Source organism: Triturus cristatus, chromosome 4_1 (genome assembly GCF_964204655.1).
Source record: "Triturus cristatus chromosome 4_1, aTriCri1.1, whole genome shotgun sequence".
NCBI classification, from domain to species: domain Eukaryota; kingdom Metazoa; phylum Chordata; class Amphibia; order Caudata; family Salamandridae; genus Triturus; species Triturus cristatus.
This window is the reverse complement of record NC_140585.1, coordinates 1,158,130,373-1,158,142,435: the sequence shown is the minus strand read 5'-3', so window position 1 is coordinate 1,158,142,435 and position 12,063 is coordinate 1,158,130,373. Positions and strand designations below refer to the sequence as shown.

The 12,063-nt window shown below is 44.6% G+C and overlaps 1 protein-coding gene across 1 annotated transcript; it reads left to right on the top strand.

Annotated features, from left to right (window-relative positions):
- The first annotated feature begins 3,835 nt into the window (after positions 1–3,835).
- On the top strand, positions 3,836–7,618 carry DNAJB1 (DnaJ heat shock protein family (Hsp40) member B1). Its single transcript, XM_085654313.1, has 3 exons — positions 3,836–4,271; positions 5,434–6,008; positions 6,685–7,618. The coding sequence occupies exons 1-3, from the start codon at positions 4,061–4,063 to the stop codon at positions 6,913–6,915; spliced, it is 1,017 nt and encodes a 338-aa protein (XP_085510439.1). The 5' UTR covers positions 3,836–4,060; the 3' UTR covers positions 6,916–7,618.
- Positions 7,619–12,063: the final 4,445 nt, after the last annotated feature.

Below are 12,063 nucleotides of genomic sequence, written 5' to 3'. Positions count from 1 at the left end.
CATCTCATTTTCCCATTCAGTCAATGCTTCAAACTGTGTTGGTCTAGGTCTCGGTTCTAGATTCATCATTCTTTCTCTCAAATTTCTCAAAACGGTTAAATTAAATGAACCATGTTCTGGAAATGCCAAAACTCCATCATCTTTTCTATACTTTGCCCAATTGTCCAACCAAATACAAGTATGATATCCGTATTTTGCAACCATAAAAGATGCGGGCGATTTCGGAGGAGGAAGCAACTGTCCCTCTCTAGTCTTAATTGGTTTGTCTTTTTTAAATAAACTCTTGATTTTTCCAAACCAGGACTTTTTCTCTTTTTCTGGTGGATCGTAATACATCATTTTGTCTTTCGTGTAACGCTAGATTTTCCCTACGACTATTCTGTTGTCTTAGCCAATCGTAGCGCGACTTACACTAATGCACCAATCGGGAGCGTCTACGTCACCCTGTAATTCTCCACTCCTAGCGCGACTCACACTAACGCACCAATCAGGAGCGTCTATCTTTCTTACGGACTCAGCCAATCCCAGCGCGGTCTTTCTGACGTCAGCTTTTCTCGCTACTCCTGTTTCTGCTGACCCCTCCTTTACAAAATGTATCGGCAAACTTTCTTACGTTCTTCTGACTTACAGATCTGTTAGTAACGACATAAAAACACCACCATTATCTGTTTCGCTAACAAAAGAATAGTTAATGACCTTTCTTACAAGAATTCCGTCTTTCCCGAGAGCAGCGCTTATCTCTGCCCTACTACGGAATTGTTACTTCCGTTGATAAAGTAGCACATCCCTCTACCTTACCCTTCTAACAAGCATTAGCTAACCGTTTCTCCAGAATTAAGACACCTAGTTGGAGACGCTCTGCTCCTGAGAAATAAAACCAGAGTTTCACAATTAACCTGAATGCTATTTCATTCACGCACTTTCATACGGAAAATGTAGTTCATTCACACAGAATTCTGTCTTTCACGAGAACAGCGAACAGTCTGTCCTACTACAGAATTATGACACACGTTAATAAAGTAGCACTTCCCTCTACTTTATCCTTCTAGCAAGCTTAGGGAACACCTATTACCTTTCCAGTGATAAGCGTAATCAGAGTGCCTTTTGGACTCCTGGTACCTAAGACCAAAATTTCACAGGTGACCTTCGCTATCATACATTTCTCTCATACAGGAAATTTCCCTAGCAATACACACGACGATGTTACCAAATCGAACCCAGACAATGCGTTGTGCAACTCCAATCGTCACACGTTTTCCCCGTGTACCTACAGGGCAACAACAATTCCTTCTTTCCCGAGAGCAGCGAACAGTCTGCCCTACTACGGAACCGTTACAAACTTCCGACTTCCTACATCCCAGAAGCCGTCAAACAACATAGAACTCGAAGCAACTCAACATGGAGTGTTAATACATAAACCAATTCTTATCCACAATCAATAATCAATAAGCACTTTACAAGTAATAATCACCAAACCAATACAATAATAACCATCATACTGCTACCAGAAAAACTGATCCAGCGCAAAAAACCCTAGCAACAGGGAAACAACCTGTACCCATATCCTCCCTGCGTCACAGACCCGACGTCACACTAACTCATTCACACATGCAGTCATTGATGGGGCCCATAACACCAACACTCACACGTTACTTCCACACCGGTCTGCACACACAGGAGGGATGAGTGATTCAAGCGCCGGACAAGTGGGGGAGAAACACCTCATAACCTATAGGGAAGGAAAAGTAATTTACAAAATATACATTAGCGCCCTTTCGCCTATAGATCCTTAATCCTAAAACTTTAAGGCACTCCTCCCACTTCGGTCAATGGACCAAATTAGTTGGATTGGTTGATGGTGATTTAGAACCAGCTAAAACACATTTAAGACTTCAGAATCTATCTCTTAAATGAAACTCACAACTCATGAATTCTCGTTAATCAATAATTGTTTATCTAAAATTTCATAATGATTTTAATTCGCATTTGTCGCGTCAAAGTTTTAGAAAGTTTTATATCAATTTTTAGTAAATCGCAGAACATCATATTTACCTAATCTTGCTATTTGGAGTCCTCTAATTCATTGGCTCTGCATAATTTTGTCATAAATCGTCCGAAAGTAAAGTTCTTTGCTCAGCACGCTACAGTCCCAAAGATCGGCAAAGGACCAGCGACGTGCAAGCATCTATCATTGCCCATAGATTTAGGAAAAGTTTGCAATCATCAGATGATCGGGCAGCATCCGGACCTTTAAGGATTCATGGAAACGCAACGTAACGTAGCGCAAAATAGGAAGCAAAAGGAGATGCGGCAACCTGGACTCCTCTCTATTCTACTACCCCCTTTTATAATACAAAGAAGCAAAGATGATACAATTTAATAATTTAGGACAGTCGTGATTGGCTGGTTGACATCGTCCAATGTCAGTTTTAAGTTTTCAGTTCCGTTCGAGGGGTGAGGTCATGAGTTAGTCCAAAAGTCGGCTTGTTCCGGTTTATTGTAAGGTTGATTGTTCTCTGGTTCTGGCTGATGTCCCATGCTACATCCTTGACTGGGGACATTCGGTACAGAGGTCGCTACGAGGTTTAGGAGATTTCTTTGCGCCTGCGCAGTTCGCTCCGTGCCTCGTAGAACAGTGGCCACTTCATCGTGTGGTGTCAGCGGCCATCTTGGATTTAGGCCCAAATGCTAACTTAAGCGAAACAAACACAAAAGAGTAATTAATACTTAGAAACAATAAATCTAATGTTAACCCCTTACTAATTCCTTTATGTGCTTGTATTCATCTAGCATATAGCAACATTTAAAGCCATTATATTCACCTTTTCGGTCCTCCTCTTGGGCAACATACAAAAGCAACATATATCATGCAGTATTCTAATTACCACATATACTACTGTTAATATGCGTACAGATTTTAGTCATAAAGGTTATTTTAGCCATGCAAATGCAAATCCCACGTGTAATTTCGATATTAATAATGTTGGTTAATAAACATGCAAACTCGTTTAATAATATTATAGTTAATAGATTATTTAATTAGTATTTTCATGCAGAATAGAGGAGGTATATAAAATGTTGCACTACCCGCTCCATCACGTGCAAAGTGTTCATGACTGTTGGTTGGCCCTCTCGGCTGGCCCTACAGTCATGTGCACTGCAGCAGCAGCCACTCCTCCTCACCCATGTCAGGGGACCCCAGCCCCACCCTAACCTGGTGGCAACTGCAATACAAAAAAAAATTCACTTCTGTTATTATCATATATTTTTATTTTCCATTGCACTGCTTTAAAGCAGTGGAGCAACGTTCATCCACCTTGTCGGAGCCACAGGTCCTGACATAGAATTGTGTGTTTGTGATCAATAAGGATAATACGAACCTCTAGTAAAGCCATAGAACTACTAGATGTCTTTAAACGTGTATTGCACTTTGTCAAGGCAGCGTCATTTACTCTTCTTGGTGAGTTGGCCTTTTTTTTGTTTCGAGGTTACCATGACAGTATGTTACGTCTCTAACTTTGTTGTAGAGACATCGTTAAAGCGCAAATCATTTCGATTTCTGGCCAAACCATCAACGTCCGCTGCGAAAACAAAACACACTAATGCAAGGTTCTTTTTAAAAGAAGTGCGCGCGGCTGTATAACAACGACGGCCATGATTAGGTCAGCTTTAACGTCTTAAGAAAGGTGGCGGGACTAGTTTGCTTCTCGTTCGCTTACCAGACAATTACATATTGCCTGATCCTAACATGGCCGGAACTAGCGCAACGCCACCGACCGTCCTTCGCTTGACCCGCCCATAGTAACGCATCTGAGTGCCTCTGATTGGTGAGCCTTGTAGAAAGGGATGTGGCAGAGTCCGTCTGCCACGCCAATAGAGAGGCAGCCAGTGGATCCTGCTGGAAGCTTCTAGGGGAGTCTGGAAGCTTCTGTTGTGGCTCTATAAAGGGCGCGGGCGGCGGAGGGATCCAGTGTTTGGAGGTTGGATGATCGCATAATAACCTGTACTGTACTTGATCGCGTGATATTGTGACAGAGGCGCGACTTTTCTCTTAGCAACCATGGGTAAAGATTATTATAAAATCTTGGGCCTGGCCCGCGGCGCCTCAGAGGAGGACATCAAGAAAGCCTATCGCAAGCAGGCGCTGCGCTATCACCCTGACAAAAACAAGGAGCCGGGCTCTGAGGACCGCTTCAAGGAGATCGCCGAGGCTTATGATGTGCTTAGCGACCCCAAAAAGCGAGAGGTCTTCGACAAGTTCGGTGAAGAAGGTGAGTGGGCGCTGGGGAGTTGAGGGGACGGGCGAGGGAGATCGAGGGGTTTCACAACTGCGCTTGATCAGAGCCATTGACAAGTAAGGATGGGAAACCGAGAGGTCGGTGGGTGTCTGTGGAGGTTGGTAATAGTCTGTTTAAAGTCCGTTAAAAACAAGCGCAAGTAATGGGTGCTGTCAGTACTGGAGTACTTCGAGGGGTTGTTGCGGGCTTGGGGTGTAGTACATGGGTGTCTAAAGGGTTCCCTGTTAAAGGTCTGTGTCGGCCCCTTGAAGGTTGGTCGAGGATACTGAGGTAGGTGACCGACCAGACCTAAGCATCCATGTTCCTAGAGCGGTCGGATGACTTAAGGAAGTATGAATAGGTAGATGAACGGTTCTGTAAAAAAAAAAAAAATTTGAGTGAGATGTGTGAAAAACGTAGACGCCTCGGTGTGAACAAGTGCTTGCGTAACGTAGTGGGGTGAGGGGCACTGAGTCGCAGGGTAAGGTGACTAGAGACCCAGTTTCTGTTCTTTGGCCCAAACCCCAGGGTTATAGGATAAGGCTGACGAAGTGGTAATGTGGGCGTGGAGCAGTCTTGAACTGGGTGTGTGCACCCCTGGGCACTGCATGTGTTGGCTTGTTCTGCTTGGCCACCTCAGCTCACCCTTAGGTTTCAGTCTGCGTGAGTGCCCCCGTTGTCCACACTGGAGGGTTTGGGTCGCATTCAGCTGATCATACAATCCAGGCCTGTCACATCCACGGTCGTGTGCAAAAGGATGTGTGTCCCTCCCAGCCTTCATCACAACAGGAGGCAGCCTTTCACACTTCATCTCCTAAAGACGCCTGAGTAAGTGTAGAGCTGATGACCATTTTGAATAGTGTCAAGGATGAAGTTATGTTGATCTGACGGGGAGATGTCCACGTCCGTTGACAGTTGCAGAAGAAACTGTCAAGTGTGAATTTCCCGTAGAAAAGCCATTCTAAGCGAGCAGTTAGGATTGCACCTGCCAGGGGTAGATTGTTCATGTGCTGGTTTTGATGGGAGTTTTATGTAGTGACATATTATTGAAAAACTTGTAGGAGTACATAGTTTCAAAGGTATGGGCTGCACAAATAGTACTATTAGGATATGCGTGATCTACAGCAGTTCCACTAAACTCTGTGTTCTTTTCCAGGTCTGAAGGGCGGAGGCGGCGGTCCCGGCGGGCCCAATGGACCCTCATTCAGTTACACCTTCCATGGCGACCCTCATGCTATGTTTTCTGAGTTTTTCGGAGGCCGAAATCCTTTTGACACGTTCTTCAATGCACGCAACGGAGACGAGGACATGGACGTTGATGACCCGTTTGCCAGCTTTGGCATGGGCGGAATGGGTGGATTCGGTAACATGGGTTTCCCGCGCACCCGGCAAGGACGTGAGCACGTCAGCAAAAAGCAAGACCCTCCAGTGGTGCGTGAGCTTAAGGTATCTTTAGAAGAGATCTACACCGGCTGCACCAAGAAGATGAAGATTTCGCACAAGCGCCTGAATCCAGACGGCAGAACTGCACGCTCCGAGGACAAGATCCTGACCATAGAGATCAAGAAAGGGTGGAAAGAAGGCACGAAGATTACCTTCCCTAAGGAAGGAGACGAAACGCCCACAAACATCCCCTCCGATATAGTCTTTGTTCTGAAAGATAAACCCCATCCAGTCTTTAAGAGGGACGGCTCGGACATCATCTACCCCGCAAAAATCAGCCTGAGAGAGGTAAGAAACGGCGCCATCGAGTTCGAAATGCGTTTGTATCATTACGAGAACCTCTTGACTACGGTTCAGGAAGAGAGAGGGGGGGGTAAACTTTGGAGCCCATATTTAAACGGCAATACCCTAATGTTTTCTGTGTCGACTCTTTCCAACCGGCCTCTCGTAATCTGAGAGTGTTAGGATCCTCTCCTCATTCAGTGAGGATGGAAACCTCATAAAAGTTTACTGAATGGACTTAAGGGGTAGTAAGTCCAGTGCTTGAGTTGCACTGGAAAGGAAGCACCCGCCGGTAACTGTACGTCTGTTGCTGGTTGTTAATATCTGCTATTCTAAATAGCTGGGGTCAAAATATATGACGGCTGATGACATATTTTTCCCACTGGCTTTATGGGAGGGGGGGGGGGGCAGGATTACTAGAAAGCATGTGATAACGATCGAGAGATCTACGCACCAACCTGCACATTATGTTTGGGAGTAGTTAGCGAGGCCCTCTTGAGACGCATCTGTTTAGAGTTGATAGTCCCAACTCTAGTATTTGCTGAGCAATATATAGCGGTGAGAGAAAGGGTTAAAGTGGGTAGATCGGGAACAGGTGTATACATTGGCCGTCTATTGGTGTCAACTGTAGGTGAAGCGAGTGATGGCAGTTAAACTAAAGGTGTGTTTGTGTTTCATGCAGGCGCTCTGTGGTTGCACAGTCAATGCCCCTACCCTGGACTGCAGGACCATCCCGACCGTCTTCAAGGACGTCATTAAACCCGGCATGAAGCGGAGAATCCCAGGCGAAGGACTCCCACTACCCAAAGCCCCCGAGCAGCGGGGCGACCTCATCCTCGAGTTCGAAGTGAAGTTCCCTGACCGAATCCCTCCTTCCTCCAAGGAAGTACTGGAGCGGATACTACCCGCATAGTCGCAAGATAAATCTGACCGGACTGTTGATGTTAGTTTCTGGCCTATATCTGGCAGGAGAGGGTGCTGCACGGCCTCCTTGAAGAAAAACTGTTTAAAAAGCAAGAGTTATAAAGAAATATTCAATAGTAACATGCTTAAGCACTCTTATATTAAAACGGGTTTTATGTTAAGTTTTTACCTGCACAAGGCCTGACCAAAGTTAGTCTCGGTGTGAAGCTAGGGCTTGCATTTTGGCAAACCGTTGCTTTTCACTGATATAAAGCGGGGTATTGTGACTTCACTGTGCACAAAGGGGTGCTTGAACATCCGCATAGTGGAGCTGTATTAATGTTTGTTTAAGGCTATAAGCCGTACAGGGATACCGTTTCTCCTGACTGGATGCAGCTGAGTGAGGGGTGTTCTCGGTGAGTTGAGAAAGCACTTGTTTGTGTTCCTGAAGTGTCAAAGTCGCTATCTGATGTAACTGGACTGGGAGAGGTTTTAACTTTCCCATCCTTTGCATGGACTTTTTAGGGGTTGTAATACTTTCCATTTTTTAAATCCTTTCATCTCTTGGTAATGTCCATTTTTAGATGGAAGGGCCTTTGCTTCTGTTAAAGGAGCTTCTGAGAACCGTGGACAGTGTTTATGTATATAAGTCTGTAAATCTCTCCTTGTAAGTAATTCTACTTACAATTATTAAAATATCTTTTTTTAAACAAGTCTTGTTTATTTTGTGTCTGTTACAAACATTCTGTCTGTTAGGGGAGCTCTAGCTAGTGTCATCTCTGGTACCTTCTGTATGTGACATAAATAAAAATGTGCACGAGTCTGATTGGGAACAGTTTGCGTCCTGCTTTGCAAGCACTTTATTTCATGCCAAATTAAGATGAGGAACACCTATAAATAAGCAAGTTTATCATTCTACTGTAAAGAACTTGCTCTCTAGTCACTGAAGTGAGCAATACAGACCCCACTGCAGGTGCCAAGCGTTGAAATTGGTCAGGAAGAGTGTACACTGGCTCCTCCTAGCAAGGAAGAATCGTAAAACAGCCATCATAAGGGATTGGTCTGGCCCACTGGAATGATGCAGTTTTGCAGCCATTTTGTTTTCTGCAAAATCGAGGATTTACCACACAATCCATCATCTGCGTAATCTAGATTTGAACATAAATGGTTTCTAGTCAGCAACATAACCCGCGATGACTGGGCCCTCTGCAGAATGTGATAAGGGGCCTTAAAGTCTAATACATCTTAAAGCTGTTCATTGGCATTTTGTTGAATCGAGAGCCTACCAGCGCTATGCACGTTTCTCGCTCAAATGGATAAAAAGAAACTAAACAGATGTGTTGCTGCACAGTGAAAGGTCCATATCAATGGTTGATTGGTCTCCTTTCTGTTGCTTATGATTATATTTTAGTGGTAAACCAGTATGAATGTGGTGAAACCTTTGCCCAGACAGTGTCAACAAACATGCCAACATAATGGTTCATTTATCATGAAGTGAGCTGCATTCCGCGCATAATTTGCTTTTTCTTGCCACATGTTTGTCACCCCTCCCACATGATTCGGTCCTCCCTTCCTGTATAATCCCTGCAGCCTGCTAGTTGGCTCCTCGTTCCACTCAGCCCGGTGCAATTGGTTAGGCACCAGATTTAACGGCTGATTGGGAGCCAGTGTTGGCTTTATTTGATAGATTCACTTGGAGCTACACTGTGACAAAATGTGTTCTTCTTAAGAGGTAATGTGAGTGTTACCAGTGGAGTTTTTATGTTTTTTTAATGGGCACTTACAAAAATGCTTTTCGATATAGCCTGATTACTTAGTTATATCGGTATAAGTGACTTACATATGCACGATGCTTTTTGCCATAATCTGGGATCTCGTTGCATCATAAATGCACAAAACATTAGTTCCCACTGCATCAACCAGGATTCAGTTCTATGACTGGTCACCCACATCTACATTAATTGCATTAGCTAACTTAAGTTTTACAATTTAAAGAGTTCATTTTCCACTGATTAGTTCAACTTGGCATTTATTTTCACTTGTGTCTTTTTATATGCAGTTACCTGGATGTTACAAAAAATAAAATATATACTGAATATTTTGTTTTCTTTAGCCACATCTATGCCTATGCCAGCCTGCTCACTGACTGCCCGGGGGCACTCTATTACAATTTCTCGCTTTTTTCCCTACATTTCAACCTCTGCATATAAATTAAGACAGCCTGACTTGCAGGCAGCTGCATATTTTGTTCTGTGCATTAGTCTGTGAAGCTATTGCGAGTTCTGTTTGGAAAGTTCACACTGATACCTTTTTTTAGGACCTCCCACATTTAACACGAAGGTGTAAACAATGCAAACACAATAAGGTGTTTTATCAGATTTGGTAAATGGGATTTTGTCCCAGGTTTGCTGGCCAACTGTCAGTCCAATCACGGGGCACTGTCATTTGAAAACGCATGTGTATTTTTATTAAAGCAGTAGTGTTTCTTTAGTTATTGGATGAGCTTTGCATGCTGGTGCTAGGCAATTGTCTTGTGTAGCATGCCTGAGCTGCAGCGCTCGTGTAAGGCTCACCAACACTGATGGTCTCTGTGCCAAGGGAGCCGAGGATTCCTCCATCTTCTGCTGACCTGTATTATGGAGGAGCATAATCAACACTAGCAATCCCCAATCAAATAATACGAACTTCTGTAATCCTATCTGGTTTAGATGGTAATTCCCCTCTGGGGCCTGTTCCTTTCATGATGCTCCTGGTTGATAGTTTTCCAAGGCCATTACTCCACTGTAGACTGTTCCGACTCTTAAGATGCAAAATGTCTGAAGTTCAACCTGGACTTTTAGCCCCAAGGCATAGCTCACCTCCAGTACTTCTGCTGTCCTTGTGGGTGTGGTTCCTCAAGGTCCATCCAGTCTGCCATGGTCAAGGTTCTGGAGGTAGGAGAGACCATAATGCCACTGCTGAAGATATACATGGGTTGTAGCTGCAATCTCTGTATGTGCTGGATCTGACCACATGAAAAACTTCTTCAAGCAGGCTCCGGGTACTTGGGGACCCCAGGATTCCAGCTTGTGGGTAGGTCCCACACCTGAGAGCACCGAAATGACAGTACTCTCGTCCACCACTGCTGTGCACGCCTGCTAGCTGAAGTTTCAGTTTACGGCCCCAGAGATTCGTTAGGACTCATTTTGTAACTAGATACTCTTTCCCTTTTTTAGGTCTCGCCTGACCCAGCGCATGCGCTGGTCTGGCGAGACTTTTAGTGAGGGCTCAAAAAATGCTACCATGGCCAGCCTAGAGCTACAGTGCATGTGCACGGGTGCGTGCTTAGGAGCAGAGGCTGGCAAACCTTGTCATGCTCATTAAGCGCCTGCGATCACTTTCACGGCGCCCCTTTGATGTTCTCGTTCAAAGAACATGTTGTTTTAATGCTTTGCTGCGCCAGTTTGACTTACAATGTGCTTTCTCTTTCCACAAACTCAATGTTTGTGTTCCTTTATTTTGAGATGCTTTTAGTATTACTGTTTTGTGACTTAAAGAACATTAATGAAATGTTACTGTGAAACTGGACAACGTTCAGTGTTTATTTCTGATCGCAGCGGCTGCTTCATGTCCGTTGCACCATTCACGGAGTCCTTTTGGCGCTTTCATGAGGACATGATGAAGCTGGAAACTTTTTGCACATTCTCTTTAAAAGCACAGTATGTTGGCGACTGGTTAATCGATTAGACCTATGTAGTGCTTTAGATCTCAAAGAGCTATGGTGGGTGCAGCAGTTACAACTCAAGAAATATGGGGTGCAACTCACAAGGAGGGGGAAGGTTTGAGTGCACATTGGCTGCAATCGAACTCTTAAGATGATGGGCTGTGTGTATCCATTATCAACACTCAGTCTTCGCTAAGTGATCTTGTTTGTTTAGTTGTGTTAATGCTTTGCTGTGCCCATTTGACTTACAACGTGCTTTCTCTTTCCACAAACTGTGTTTGTGTTCCTTTATTTTGAGATGCTTTTAGTATTACTGTCACACACACAACCACAACCCCCCACACACACAACCAACCACACCAAGCATTGGCATAGCCAATAGGTCTCGCCTTTGGGACCTTAAGTGTTTAGTCACGCAACAGTTGATGTGGTTGCACCAAGGATATTGTGCTGCGTAACTAAATACTTAGAAGGTCCCAAAAGCGAGACCTATTGGCTATGCCAATGCTTGTTCTGGATTGAGTTCAATCCTTCCTATTGTGATGGTACCTTTTTGGACACTCCTAGGACTGTTACCCACTCTACAGAGTAGATAAGGTTTTCCCTTTTTTTTTTTCTATCCCCCGATCCTGAAGAAACGCCATATATCCGATTCACTCACCACTACACATATTGAGCTGCAACAGGTTGAATTTGTTCTGTTAGCCAAGACTCAGCGAGTCTTTTTTAATCATAGCAGAGTGTCCAGTCAATAAAGGTCCCCTGGAACACTGATGGCTATTTTTATTTTCACACCTTGAAGCACTACACCAACTCTAGTCACCATTTCACGCCCCACCACCCATACACATAGGGGCCTCCTGGCGTGTTTATCTAAAGACCTCCGGCAAAGAGCCCCCCATAGGGGGCCTGTTGGGCATTGCCGTGCCGGCCCAACGAGGAGCTGCCTTATGATGAAGCATGATACCTCTCTGGGTGTGAGCGCCCTTGCTTCTTATTGGAGCTCTCCCCTTGCTGATTCTTCTCCTCCCTGGTTCCCTTTCCCTTTCTCTCACCCCTTCCCTTTAGGAACCGCATACCTAACTTTAATTCACTTGTCCTTGGGCATGTGTGCTGGACCTGTTTCTGAAAAGCCCTTGTTCCTCCATTATTGTTTACTGATAGATCCCAAAACACAGGCTGGCCTTTTTTATTTTAATGCTGCAGGGTCGCTTAAGGTTCAGCAGTAGGAGATGGTATGGTCACTGACAAATTGCTTAGTGCCACACATGCTGTACTCTTTACTGGCTTGCAGTTCTGTCCTTTCAGGGGTAGGGGGCCTTTAAGCTACAAAAATGAGCTGGGTGCTTCTCTTCAGAATATTGGCAGTTTGTAATGAAGTGTTTTAAAAGCAACAAACCAGTCAGTTTCGGTGGCATTAGCTGAGTTCGGAGTCCCATGGATTTCCATGTAGAC

Bases quoted from the DNA above. Each gene is read 5' to 3' on its own strand.
- DNAJB1 (XM_085654313.1), top strand. From the start codon at position 4,061: ATGGGTAAAGATTATTATAAAATCTTGGGCCTGGCCCGCGGCGCCTCA. The intron at 4,272-5,433 runs GTGAGTGGGCGC...GTTCTTTTCCAG, and splicing joins CGACAAGTTCGGTGAAGAAG to GTCTGAAGGGCGGAGGCGGC. The intron at 6,009-6,684 runs GTAAGAAACGGC...TGTTTCATGCAG, and splicing joins CAAAAATCAGCCTGAGAGAG to GCGCTCTGTGGTTGCACAGT.